The 15,396-nt window shown below is 44.2% G+C and overlaps 1 protein-coding gene and 1 pseudogene across 1 annotated transcript; one reads left to right on the forward strand and one right to left on the reverse strand.

The window, feature by feature from the left end:
- The first annotated feature begins 10,604 nt into the window (after positions 1 to 10,604).
- On the forward strand, positions 10,605 to 13,947 carry LOC119340378 (annotated as a pseudogene).
- Positions 13,948 to 14,229: 282 nt separating this feature from the next.
- Positions 14,230 to 15,396, reverse strand: LOC119339229. The gene has a single exon (XM_037611358.1). The coding sequence runs from the start codon at positions 15,394 to 15,396 to the stop codon at positions 14,230 to 14,232; it is 1,167 nt and encodes a 388-aa protein (XP_037467255.1).

Raw genomic sequence — 15,396 nt, forward strand, 5'->3', positions numbered from 1 at the left:
GTCCGTCGGCGCGGATCTGGCGGGGATGATTTTTTTAGGGTTTCGGGGAGAGGGAGAGATCCGAAAACGGAGGGGTGTATATATAGGCATAGAGGGAGCTAGGAGAGTCCAAATGAGGTGCGGTTTTCGCCCACACGATCGTGATCGAACGACCGAGACGATGGAGCAGAGTTTGGTGGGTTTTGGGCCAAATTTGGGGGTGTTGGGCTGCAACACACACGAGGCCTTTTCGGTCCCTCGGTTAACCGTTGGAGCATCAAACGAAGTCCAAATAATACGAAACTTGACAGGCGGTCTACCGGTAGTAAACCAAGGCCGCTTGACAAGTCTCGGTCCAATCCGGAAATGTTTAATCCCCACACAAGAAAGAAAGCTAGAAATGACCACCGGAGGAGAACGAAGCGCCGGAATGCAAAACGGACAACGGGGAAAATGATCGAATGCATGAGATGAACATGTATGCAAATGCAATGCACGTGATGACATGGTATGAGGTGCATGAAAACGAAAACAACACACGGAGACAAGGACCCGAACCCGAGAAATAAATATAACTTCACACCGGAAACGGCAAGAGTTGGAGTACAAATGGGGAAAGTTACATCTGGGGCGTTACAACATACCTAGTTCAATCTTGTTACCGGCAAGTCTCTTTACTCGTTCCGTAATACTTCATCTCGCAACTAACTCATTAGTCACATTGCTTGCAAGGCTTACAGTGATGAGAATTTCCGAGAGGGCCCAGAGACACCTCTCCGAAACACGGAGTGACAAATCCTAATCTTGATCTATGCCAACCCAACAAACACCTTCGGAGACACCTGTAGAGCATCTTTATAATCACCAATTATGTTGTGACGTTTGATAGCACACAAGGTGTTCCTCCGGTATTCGGGAGTTGCATAATCTCATAGTCTGAGGAACATGTATAAGTCATGAAGAAAGCAATAGCAATAAAACTGTAAAGATCATAATGCTAAGCTAACGGATGGGTCTTGTCCATCACATCATTCTCCTAATGATGTGATCATGTTCATCAAATGACAACACATGTCTGTGGCTAGGAAACATAACCATCTTTGATTAACGAGCTAGTCAAGTAGAGGCATACTAGGGACACTTTGTTTTGTCTATGTATTCACACATGTACTAAGTTTCCGGTCAATTCTAGCATGAATAATAAACATTTATTATGATATAAGGAAATATAAATAACAACTTTATTATAGCCTCTAGGGCAAATTTCCTTCAGTCTCCCACTTGCACTAGAGTCAATAATCTAGATTACATAGTAATGATTCTAACACCCATGGAGTCTTGGTGTTGATCATGTTTTGCTCGTGGATGAGGCTTAGTCAACAGGTCTGCAACATTCAGATCCGTATGTATTTTGCAAATCTCTATGTCTCCCTCCTCGACTTGATGACGGATGGAATTGAAGTGTCTCTTGATGTGTTTGGTTCTTTTGTGGAATCTGGATTCCTTTGCCAAGGCAATTGCTCCAGTATTGTCACAAAAGATTTTCGTTGGACCCGATGCACTAGATATTACACCTAGATTGGACATGAACTCCTTCATCCAGACTCCTTCATTTGCTGCTTCTGAAGCACATATGTACTCCACTTCACACGTAGATCCCACCACGACACTTTGCTTGGAACTGCACCAACTGACAGCTCCACCATTCAATATAAATACGCATCCGGATTGCGACTTAGAGTCATCCGGACCAGATTCAAAGCTTGCATCAGCGTAACCATTTATGACAAGCTCTTTGAAACCTCCTTAAACGAGAAACATATCCTTAGTCCTTTTCAGGTATTTCAGGATGTTTTTAACCGCTGTCCAGTGTTCCACTCCTGGATTACTTTGGTACCTTCCTGCTATACTTATAGCAAGGCGCACATCAGGTCTGGTACACAACATTGCATACATGATAGAAGCTATGGCTGAATCATAGGGAATGACTTTCATTTTCTCTCTATCTTCTGTAGTGGTCGGGCATTGAGTCTGACTCAACTTCACACCTTGTAACACAGGCAAGAACCCTTTCTTTGACTGATCCATTTTGAAAACATCTTCAAAACTTTATCAAGGTATGTGCTTTTTGTGAAAGTACATTCAAGCGTCTTGATCTATCTCTATAGATCTTGATGCCCAATATGTAAGCAGCTTCACTGAGGTCTTTTATTGAAAAATTCTTATTCAAGTATCCTTTTATGCTATTCAAAAATTATGTATCATTTCCAATCAACAATATGTCATCCACATATAATATTAGAAATGTTACAGAGCTCCCACTCACTTTCTTGTAAATACATGCTTCTCCAAAAGTCTATATAAAACCATATGCTTTGATAACATTATCAAAGCGTATATTCCAACTCCGAGAGGCTTGCACCAGTCCATAAATGGATCTCTGGAGCTTGCACACTTTGTTAGCACCCTTTGGATCGACAAAACCTTCTGGTTGCATCATATACAACTCTTCTTTAAGAAATCCATTAAGGAATGCAGTTTTGACATCCATTTGCCAAATTTCATAATCATAAAATGCGGCAATTGCTAACATGATTCGGACAGACTTAAGCATCACTACGGTTGAGAAGGTCTCATCGTAGTCAACTCCTTGAACTTGTTGAAAACCTTTTGCAACAAGTCGAGTTTTGTAGATAGTAACATTACGTCAGCGTGAATCTTCTTCTTAAAGATCCATTTATTTTCTATGGCTTGCCGATCATCGGGCAAGTCCACCAAAGTCCACACTTTGTTCTCGTACATGGATCCCATCTCAGATTTCATGGCCTCAAGCCATTTCACGGAATCTGGGCTCATCATCGCTTCCTCATAGTTCATAGGTTCATCATGGTCTAGCAACGCGGTTTCTAGAATAGGATTACTGTACCGCTCTGGTGCGGATCGTACTCTGGATAACCTACGAGGTTCGATAGTAACTTGATCTGAAGTTTCATGATCATCATCATTAGCGTCCTCACTAATTGGTGTAGGAATCACTTGAACTGATTTTTGTGATGAACTACTTTCCAATTCAGGAGAAAGTACAATTACCTCATCAAGTTCTACTTTCCTCCCACTCACTTCTTTCGAGAGAAACTCTTTCTCTAGAAAGGATCCATTCTTAGCAACGAATATCTTGCCTTCGGATCTGTGATAGAAGGTGTACCCAACAGTTTCCTTTGGGTATCCTATGAAGACACATTTCTCCAATTTGGGTTCGAGCTTATTAGGTTGAAGCTTTTTCACATAAGAATCGCAGCCCCAAATTTTAAGAAACGACAATTTGGGTTTCTTGCCAAACCACAGTTCATAAGGCGTCGTCTCAACGAATTTCGATGGTGCCCTATTAAACGTGAATGCAACCATCTCTAAAGCATAACCCCAAAACGATAGCGGTAAATCAGTAAGAGACATACATCATAGATCACACCATATCCAATAAAGTATGGTTACAATGTTTGGACACACCATTACACTGTGGTGTTCTAGGTGGCGTCGGTTGTGAAACTATTCCACAATATTTCAAATGAAGACCAAACTCGTAACTCAAATATTCTCCTCCACGATCAGATCGTAGAAACTTAATTCTTGTTATGATGATTTTCCACTTTACTCTGAAATTCTTTGAACTTTTCAAATGTTTTAGACTTATGTTTCATTAAGTAGATATACCCATATCTGCTCAAATCATCTATGAAGGTTGGAAAATAATGATACCCGCCATGAGCCTCAATACTCATTGGACTGCATACATCGGTATGTATTATTTCCAATAAGTCAGTAGCTCATTCCATTGTTCCAGAGAACGGAGTTTTAGTCATCTTGCCCATGAGGCATGGTTTGCATGCACCAAGTGATTCATAATCAAGTGATTCATAATCAAGTGATTCCAAAAGTCCATCAACATGGAGTTTCTTCATGCGCTTTACACCAATATGACCTAAACGGCAGTGCCACAAATAAGTTGCACTATCATTATAAACTTTGCATCTTTTGGCTTCAATGTTATGAACATGTGTATCACTATGATTGAGATTCAATAAAAATAGACCACTCAACAAGGGTGCATGACCATAAAAGATATTACTCATATAAATAGAACAACCATTATTCTCTAATTTAAATGAATAACCGTCTCGCATCAAACAAGATCCAGATATAATGTTCATGCTCAACGTTGGCACCAAATACAATTATTCAGGTCTAAAACTAATCCCAAAGGTAGATGTAGAGGTAGTGTGCCGACGGCGATCACATCGACCTTGGAACCATTTTCGAGGCGCATCGTCACCTCGTCCTTAGCCAATCTTTGTTTAATCTGTAGCCCCTGTTTCGAGTTGCAAATGGAGCAACAAAACCAGTATCAAATACCCAGGCGCTACTACGAGCATTAGTATGGTACACATCAATAACATGTATATCAAATATACCTTTCACTTTGCCATCCTTCTTATCCGCCAAATACTTGGGGCAGTTCCGCTTCCAGTGACCAGTCCCTTTGCAGTAGAAGCACTCAGTTTCAGGCTTAGGTCCAGACTTGGGTTTCTTCTCTTGAGCAGCAACTTTCTTGTCGTTCTTCTTGAAGTTACCCTTCCTTCCTTTTGCCCTTTTTCTTGAAACTAGTGGTCTTATTAATCATCAACACTTGACGCTCTTTCTTGATTTCTACCTTCGTCGATTTCAGCATCACGAAGAGCTCGGGAATCGTTTTCGTCATCCCTTGCATACTATAGTTCATAAAAAAGTTCTAGTAACTTGGTGATGATGACTAGAGAACTCTGTCAATCAATATCTTATCTAGAAGATTAACTCCCACTTGATTCAAGCGATTGTAGTACCCAGACATTCTAAGCACATGCTCACTAGTTGAGCAATTCTCCTCCATCTTTTAGGCAAAGTACTTGTCAGAGGTCTCATACCTCTTGACACGGGCATGAGTCTGAAATACCAATTTCAGCTCTTGGAACATCTCATATGCTCTGTGGCGTTCAAAACATTTTTGAAGTCCCAGTTCTAAGCCGTAAAGCATGGTGCACTAAACTATCAAGTAGTCATCATATTGAGCTAGCCAAATGTTCGTAACGTCTGCATCTGCTCCTGCAATAGGTCTGTCACCTAGCGGTGCATCAAGGACATAATTCTTTTGTGCAGCAATGAGGATAAACCTCAGATCATGGACCCAGTCTGCATCATTGATACTATCATCTTCCAACTTAGTTTTCTCTAGGAACATATTGATACGCCTCCAACGTATCTATAATTTTTTATTGTTCCATGCTATTATATTACCTATTTTGGATGTTTATGGGCTTTACTTTACACTTTTATATCATTTTTGGGACTAACCTACTAACCGGAGGCCCAGCCCAAATTGCTGTTTTTTTCCTATTTCAGTGTTTCGAAGGAAAGGAATATCAAACAGAGTTCAAACGGAATGAAACCTTTGGGAGCAATCTTTTTGGAACAAACACAATCCAGGAGACTTGGAGTGGACGTCAAGAAGTGAACGAGGCGGCCACGAGGGTGCCCGGCGCGCCCTAAGGGGGTGGGCGCGCCCCCCACCCTCATGGGCCCCTCGAGCGTCAACCGACATACTTCTTCCTCCTATATATATCCACGGACCCCGAGAACATCCAGGAGCACCACGAGAAATTATTTCCATCGCCGCAACCTTCTGTATCCGCGAGATCCCATCTTGGAACCTTCATCGGCGCTCTACCGGAGGGGGAATCGACCATGGAGGGCCTCTACATCATCTCCAAGGCCTCTCCGATGAGTTGTGAGTAGTTTACCACAGACCTTCGGGTCCATAGTTATTAACTAGATGGCTTCTTCTCTCTCTTTGAATCTCAATACAAAGTTCTCCTCGATCTTCTTGGAGATCTATTTGATGTAACTCTTTTTGCAGTGTGTTTGTCGAGATCCGATGAATTGTAGGTTTATGATAAAGTTTATGTATGAGAAATATTTGAATCTCCTCTGAATTCTTTTATGTGTGATTATGTTATCTTTGCAAGTCTCTTCGAATTATCAGTTTGGTTTGGCCTACTAGATTGATCTTTCTTACAATGGGAGAAGTGCTTAGCTTTGGGTTCAATCTTGCGGTCTCCTTTCCCAGTGACATCAGGGGCAGCAAGGCACGTATTGTATTGTTGCCATCGAGGATAAAAAGATGGGGTTTATATCATATTGCATGAGTTTATCCCTCTATATCATGTCATCTTGCTTAATATGTTACTCTGTTCTTATGAACTTAATACTCTAGATGCATGTTGGATAGCGGTCGATGTGTGGAGTAATAGTAGTAGATGCAGGCAGGAGTCGGTCTACTTGTTGCGGACGTGATGCCTATATACATGATCATGCCTAGATAATCTCATAACTATGCGCTTTTCTATCAATTGCTCGACAGTAATTTGTTCACCCACCGTAATACTTATGCTATCTTGAGAGAAGCCACTAGTGAAACCTATCGCCCCCCGGTCTATCTTTTATCATATAAGTTTTCCATCTACTTTTATTTGCATATTTTATTTTTCAATCTATATCATAAAAATACCAAAAATATTTATCTTATCTTATTATCTCTATCAGATCTCACTTTCGCAAGTTACCGTGAAGGGATTGACAACCCCTTTATCGCGTTGGTTGCGAGGTTCTTGTTTGTTTGTGTAGGTGCGTGGGACTTTTGAGGAGCCTCCTACTGGATTGATACCTTTGTTCTCAAAAACTGAGGGAAATACTTACGCTACTTTGCTGCATCACCCTTTCCTCTTCAAGGGAAAACCCAACGCATGTTCAAGAGGTAGCACATATCAAAAAACATAGGGAAGCTACAATGTGAGCTATTGATCTACAACATAATTTGCAAAATACTATTAGGACTAAGTTCATGATAAATTAAAGTTCAATTAATCATATTACTTAAGAACTCACACTTAGATAGACATCCCTCTAGTCATCTAAATGATCGCGTGATCCATATCAACTAAACCATGTCCGATCATCACGTGAGATGGAGTAGTTTTCAATGGTGAACATCTCTATGTTGATCATATCTACTATATGATTCACGCTCGACCTTTCGGTCTCCAGTGTTTCGAGGCCATATCTGCATATGCTAGGCTTGTCATGTTTAACCCGAGTATTCTGCGCGTGCAAAACTGGCTTGCACCCGTTGTATGTGAACGTAGAGCTTATCACACCCGATCATCACGTGGTGTCTCGGCACGACGAACTGTAGCAAAGGTGCATACTCAGGGAGAACACTTATACCTTGAAATTTAGTAAGGGATCATCGTATAATGCTACCGCCGTACTAAGCAAAATAAGATGCATAAAAGTTAAACATCACATGCAATCAAAATATGTGACATGATATGACCATCATCATCTTGTGCTCATGATCTCCATCACCGAAGCATCGTCATGATCTCCATCATCACCGGCTTGACACCTTGATCTCCATCGTAGCATCGTTGTCGTCTCACCAACTATTGCTAGTACGACTATCTCTACCACTTAGTGATAAAGTAAAGCAATAACATGGCGATTGCATTTCATACAATAAAGCGACAACCATATGGCTCCTGCCAGTTGCCGATAAGTCTGTTACAAAACATGATCATCTCATACAACAATTTATATCTCATCATGTCTTGACCATATCACATCACAAAAAGCCCTGCAAAAACAAGTTAGACGTCCTCTACTTTGTTGTTGCAAGTTTTATGGCTGCTACGGGCTTCTAGCAAGAACCATTCTTACCTACACATCAAAACCACAACAATTTTTCGTCAAGTGTGTGATGTTTTAACCTTCAACAAGGACCGACCGTAGTCAAACTCGATTCAACTAAAGTTGGAGAAACAGACACCCGCCAGCCACCTGTGTGCGAAGCACGTCGGTAGAACCAGTCTCATGAATGCGGTCATGTAATGTCGGTCCGGGTCGCTTCATCCAACAATACCAAATCAAAGACGTTGGTGGTAAGTAGTATGACTATTATCGCCCACAACTCTTTGTGTTCCACTTGTGCATATCATCTACGCATAGACCTGGCTCTGATGCCACTGTTGGGTAAGATAGTAATTCCAAAATTTCCTACAATCACGCAAGATCTATCTAGGAGATGCATAGTAACGAGACGGAAGAGTGTGTCCACGTACCCTCGTAGACCGAAAGCGGAAGCGTTTGGTAACGCGGTTGATGTAGTCGAACGTCTTCGCGATCCAACCGATCCAAGTACCGAACGTACGGCACCTCCGCATTCAGCACACGTTCAGCTCTGTGACGCCCCTCGTGCTCTTGATCCAGTTGAGGACAAGGGTGAGTTGCATCAGCACGACGGTGTGGTGATGGTGATGATGAAGTTACCGACGTAGGGCTTCGCCTAAGCACTACGACGATATGACCAAGGTGGAAAACTGTGGAGGGGGCACCGCACAAGGATAAGAGAGAACTTGAGTGCTTTGGGGTGCCCCCTTCCTCCGTATATAAAGGAGAGAGGGAGGAGGAGGCCGGCCTAGGAGGGGCGTGCCAGGGAGGAGTCCAACTAGGATTCCCGATCCTACTTGGAGTCCCCTTCCCTTTCCAAGAGGGGGAGAGAGGGAAAGGTGGAGAGGGAGAAGCAAGGAGAGTGGGGCCGCGCCCCCACCCCTTGTCCAATTTGGACTGGGCTTGGGGGGTGCCACCTCCTGGCTGCTGCCTCCTCTTCTCCACTAAGGCCCATGTAGGCCCATTAAACCCCCCGGGGGTTCCGGTAACCTCCCGGTACTCCAGAAAATGTCCGAACACTTCCGAAACCTTTTCGGTGCCCGAACATAGCCTTCCAATATATCAATCTTTATGTCTCGACCATTTCTATACTTCTCATCATGTCTGTGATCTCATCCGGGACTCCGAACAAACTTCGGTCATCAAATCACATAACTCATAATACAAATCATCATCAAACGTTAAGCGTGCGTACCCTACGGGTTCGAGAACTATGTAGCATGACCGAGACATATCTTCGATCAATAACCAATAGCGGAACCTGGATGCTCATATTGGCTCCTACATATTCTACAAAGATCTTTATCGGTCAAATCGCATAACAACATACGTTGTTCCCCTTGTCATCGGTATGTGACCAACCCGAGATTCGATCGTCGGTATCCTCATACCTAGTTCAATCTCGTTACCGGCAAGTCTCTTTACTCGTTCCGTAATACTTCATCCTGCAACTAACTCATTAGTCACATTGCTTGCAAGGCTTATAGTGATGAGCATTACCAAGAGGGCCCAGAGATACCTCTCCAAAGCACGGAGTGACAAATCCTAATCTTGATCTATGCCAACACAACAAACACCTCCAGAGACACCTGTAGAGCATCTTTATAATCACCCAGTTACGTTGTGACGTTTGATAGCACACAAGGTGTTCCTCCGGTATTCGGGAGTTGCATAATCTCATAGTCTGAGGAACATGTATAAGTCATGAAGAAAACAATAGTAATAAAACTGTAACGATCATAATGTTAAGCTAACGGATGGGTCTTGTCCATCACATCATTCTCCTAACGATGTGATCCCGTTCATCAAATGACAACACATGTCTATGGCTAGGAAACATAACCATCTTTGATTAACGAGCTAGTCAAGTAGAGGCATACTAGGGACACTCTGTTTTGTCTATGTATTCACACATGTACTAAGTTTCCGGTTAATACAATTCTAGCATGAATAACAAACATTTATCATGATATAAGGAAATATAAATAACAACTTTATTATTGCATCTAGGGCATATTTCCTTCACAAGCTCTACATCGACGACGCTGGCTGGGGCCCCGAGGCCGAATCAATCGAGTACGGGTGCCGGGTCCCCTTCAGCGGAATCCATGTCTTCACCGGCAAGATCGGCGAGTCTGGGCCCGAGCCGGACATCTGCACCGACCTCGTCGAGCCGGCTAGGCGCTCGTCACCCGCCCGGGTCCAAGCCGGGCGGAAGCATGCTTTTGTGGGCTTCACACAAGGCATTGAACTTGCGGAAGGTTCTATGTCCGAAGGAGAGACGCTCATATACTCTGATGCTGAATCCTCAGCCGAGACGGAGTCCATGTATTAACTTCAAGACGACGGGCTTGGGGGCTATTCCGATGGCAACAGTATTTTGGAGCCCTATGAGCCGCCGCACCGAGCCACCATCTTCATGGCAGGCACGGGGCCAGCACTCGGTTCTACTGTGTTAGGAGCAACGGCAACACCATGGCTTACAAAAATATGAAAACCATTCACCTGAAACCATGGTTGCGTCCTGATGAGTATAAATTTTGTCCTTTTTCCCCTACTATTCTGCAGATCTTGTGCCAGAGAACGAAACTTCTGGGTATATTTTTATTCACGCCGAGGGAGGATTGAACCAGCAACGAATAGCTGTACGTACGTGCCCTATTCACATTTATCAATTTGTTGAAGGACAATTTTTTTGACTTATTATGCGACATTTGCTTATGTAGTATAAATGGCACCTTGCCTAAATTTTGTCAAGTACTATCAGTTGATTGCACTACTTGATATATTCACAGATATGTAATGTTGTTGCAATTGCTAAGATAATGAACGCCACACTTATTTTGCCTGTGCTGAAGCAGGATCAAATATGTAAAGATCAAACGTAAGTGATAATTCTGATCTCCTTTACGAATTGACTCCTGCTTGCTTATGCCCCTTTGTAATTTGTACTCCCTCTGTCCCAAAATAAGTGTCTCAACTTTGTACTAACTCTAGTACAAAGTTGTACTAAGCTTAAGACACTTATTTTGAAACGGAACGAGTATCTGTTATCATGTTAGCTCCTGGCAAAAGTGTTCAATATTTTACAACCTTGTACTATTTTCTATTCAGGAAATTTGAAGATATCTTCGATGTAGATCATTTTATAAATTATTTGAAGGATGATGTCCTCATCTTTCGAGATATTCCTGACTGGTTCACAGAAAAAGATGAGTTGTTCACCAGTATAAGGTTGGTTGCTTCATTTCATCTTTTGATCTGTCTTAGCTGCTGTCAGCTTAATAGCTTGATGCTAAAGTCTAAACACATGAATGATATTGATTTTTAGAGCACTGCTTTCTTTTATAGTAAAATCAACACTAATATTGTTAGAGAGGGAACAATTAATCTTTAGAGCGTATTAACTTGAACAAGCCAACTAACTAGGTGTCTTCTGCTGCTTGTTTGTGCTCTGCAGTTTCCGTTATTTACAAAGTTACATATGCATTTCTCATGTATGCAATATTGTTATGCAATATATTGCTAATGCAATGCCAGTGCAACTAGAGTTGTCTCTGCTTCAAACGCCATCAGTTGCTTCCCAAGTATAAATCTTCATGTCCAATTCAGATTATTATATTGGGCGACCTGAGTTTTGAGGATGCAATAAGATTGTACTGCTAGGGCATCGCAATGTTTTTTTTTACTTCTGCTCATTTCTCTTTGTGACATTTTTATCAATCATTAGGTAATGTTGCCATGCTGGCCGATACTGTAATCCTAGTTCATTATAGCGCTTTGAACTACAGTAGCCACTGTCATATGTGTTATTCATAATTGGTTGGCACTGGTACGTTGTGTGGCATGGTTTGTTGGCCGACATAGGTATGTGTTCTTCTGGTTTATCTGCCGGATACGATTTTTCATAGTGATTAAAATTCTGCCAATTTCCGTGACTACCACCTGTGATTTTTTTGTTATATGCCAGCAATACCGCCACCTGCAAAATGGTTCCTACATGTATATTTACTTCTATGGTTAGATAAATGTGCTTATGTTGTTTCTTGTTTTTGCTTGTTGCATATGTTGTTTTTTCCTACGTGCCAACATATTGTCATACTTAATTGTAACATCTATAATGATTTATGTTGATTTTAACAGGCGTACTGTAAAAAATATCCCAAAATATGCACCAGCACAGTTTTATGTTGATAATGTCCTTCCAAAGATCAAAGAGAAAAAGATAATGTCTATCAAACCATTCGTTGATAGATTGGGGTAAGTGTTAATATCATTTTATGAAGATATTTCCATGGCTCTATTCTGTTCATATATCTTCAGACTTGTTCCACAATTGTTAAGCACATTGACTAGTTCTTCACATTAGAGTCTTTGTGGTCAAGTAATATTGCTTTCTGCTACTCTCCCTCCCCCCCTTGGCCCTACACCCCACCCAGTTTATTCCTTGCTATTTTGTTCACTTCCCTTGACTTATGACCATAGTTTAATGTAAACTCATCATTGCAGGTATGATAATGTTCCAATGGAGATTAACCGGCTCAGATGCAGAGTTAATTATCACGCCTTAAAGTTTCTACCTGGCATTGAAGAAATGGCTGACAAACTGGCAACAAGGATGCGGAATCGAACTGGGAGTGTAAATCCATACATGTAAGTGTAGCTCATGATCTTCAGAGTAACCTGCCTTGGAGTTGGCAATTTTTCACATCTCTCACACTGTTATTCCTGCTTTTGAAGGGCTCTTCATCTTAGGTTCGAGAAAGGAATGGTGGGTTTATCCTTTTGTGATTTTGCTGGAACCAGAGAGGAGAAAGCAATGACGGCTGAATATAGAAAGAAACAATGGCCAAGATGCTTCAAGGTGATATACTAATGTTCATTGTCTAGACAATGATTTTAGCCTTAGGAGAATAAGGCCACAGAGTACAGTAGTTACATATATTTCTCTTGTATATATGCAGAATGGATCTCACCTTTGGTCTTTAGCACTGGAAAAGAGAAAAGAAGGCCGCTGCCCGCTTGAGCCTGGGGAAATAGGTTTCATTCTGCGTGCAATGGGATATACGAAGGAGACTCAGATATATGTTGCATCAGGGCAAGTGTACGGTGGAAACAATAGAATGGCGCCGCTGAGGAATATGTTCCCCAATTTGGTAGGTGTTCTACTGCAAATCCTTTTTGTTGCCTTCAAACTTCGAAGTGCCTTTATATGGACATAACGCGAAACTACAGATTCAGAAAGGAAACTGAGACAATTACCTATGGATGGGCAAGCAATCATCAGCAGGTGGATTTGTTGTAGAGACAACTGACCCATTATCTTTGTTGCTTGCAGGTTACCAAAGAAGATCTCGCAAGCAAGGAGATAGAGCATTTCAAGAAGCATGTAACTAGCCTCGCTGCACTGGACTTCCTGGTATGCCTGAAGTCAGATATGCTCGTCATCACCCATGGTGGCAACTTTGCGAAGCTGATCATTGGCTTCCGGCGCTATATGGGGCGGCATAGGCTCAAGTCTATCTAGCCGGACAAGGGGCTCATGTCGAAGTTCTTCGGCGACCCATACATGCCATGGGCAAATTTCGTGGAGGATGTGATGATCACTCACCAGTATACCTGGCCAAACCTCGGGCCGGGCCGGGCCAAGCCCGACACAAAAAAGCCCGGCCCGGCCATCGGGCCTGTGTTTCTGGGCCCGAGCCCGGCCCTAACACGTAAAAGCCCGTCGGGCTCCGGCCCGGCCCGGCCCAACCTTCAGAAAAATGCAAAAACAATGGGCCCGGGCCAGGCCCGGCCTGGCCTTCGGGCTCAAAAACTAGGCCCAAGCCCGGCCCGGGGGCAGCGTCGGGCCGGGCCGGGTCGAGCTTTTTCGGGCCGGGCCGGGCTTCCCATGGCCAGGACTACTCACCAGACACGAACAGGCCTCCCCGAGGCCACCTTCCCGCACTATGACCTCTGGGAGAACCCTCTCTCCCATTGCATGTGTAGAGCATAAACTAGATAGACTACAAGTGATTGTGCATAACTTAATTAATTCCTTTGTTCATAAAATCCATCCTATAACTGTAAGTTCATATAACTATTTTTTTCCACTTACAGTTTTGTTTGTGTAGAGTTTTTCATCTAGAAACACTACATATATATGAAAGTTCAGTTGATGCATATGAATTTCCCAAAAATAGTTTGTGCATAATGATTACATCAGTTGATGCATATGAATTTCCCAAAAATAGTTTGTACATAATGATTACATGATTGAACAAACAATTTTCACTTCAAATCAAATACAGCTGACATGATTCATTCATGGATGAGTTGACCATGAAATTAACACAAGAATGCTATCCTTCAGCAAAACAAATAATTTCTGAAGAACAGCTAGTTGCACATTTGTGCTACACTACAACTTGTCGAACCTCAAAGCCAACTTGCTTACAGTTTGGGCTCGATGTATAGCTTGTGCCTGCACATAGGGCACGTCTTGCTCTCCACGAGGACGCGCTCCAAGCACGCGCCATGGAAGACGTGGGGCTTGCCGCACTCGGGCCACGTGGTGAGGTCGTCGCCCTCCAGCATCTGCAAGCAGATGGGGCAATCCTCCACGGCGGCGACGACCCTCCTTCGCTTCGCTGGCCGTTCACCGGCTTCCGTGTCATCGTCGTGGACAGCGGCTTCGTCTTTATCATGGTCGCGCCGCATCGGCTCTGGGAGGTGCAGCTCCATACCGGTGAAGCGCACGGGCCACGGCTGCTCCGCCATGCGCTCCAGCGAGGGGCGCATCCGCTCCACGCGCTCGGGAGTGTAGTCCGACCTCCGGAGGAGGATGCCGACGTCGACGAACACCTCGACGCGCGCGGCGCGCGGCCGCACGCTCACCTGCGCCGCCAGGTTAGACCATAGCTCCTGGAGCAGCTCGCTGAAGTCACCGGGGTATATCAGCCGGGGCAGAGACGATCCGGCCCACGCCAGGGACCTCGCCGTGTGGTCGTTGGTGGCCATGAACCGGAGCAGGTGCGCCCTGGTTCTCCCTCGCACTACCACGCCATCCGATGATACTGAAAAAGGGGCGTAGCGGTAGAGCACCAGGATCTGCTTGCTGTCTGCGTCTTCTTCTTGGCCCTCCACGGCGGCGACCCGCATGCAGCCGGCCGTGCACCCCGCGGCGGCGAACCACGGCGCCAGGCCTCCAAGAAACCGGCCCTCGGGGACGTACTCCATCTGTACCAGCTCGTCGTCGCCGGGGCTGCTCATATCGAGCTCCTCGTCGCTGTTCATGCCAGGCGGCATTGTAACAAGGAAACCGTGTAAGCGAACGACCGCGTGGGCAGCGGAGTCGGCCTCCCGGTCCAGAGAGAACTCCTCGCGCAGCCCCGGCACGGACCTCGGCTCCACGGAGGGCCTCTCCGCCGACAGCACGAACCTCTGCAGCTCCTCGCCGTTCTGGGCGTGTACGGCCACGCGCACGCTCTGTCCGGTGCCGGCGCTCGCCTGGTCGACGAGCTCGGCGCGGATGACGAACCCGAGCTGGTCAGCGCTCACGGGAAGCCTCGTGGACTCGCCACTTGTGAGGTCCCTGGACCACCAATGCAGCGCCGCCAT

This window comes from Triticum dicoccoides, chromosome 7B (assembly GCF_002162155.2).
Source record: "Triticum dicoccoides isolate Atlit2015 ecotype Zavitan chromosome 7B, WEW_v2.0, whole genome shotgun sequence".
In the NCBI taxonomy this organism is placed as follows: Eukaryota; Viridiplantae; Streptophyta; class Magnoliopsida; order Poales; family Poaceae; genus Triticum; species Triticum dicoccoides.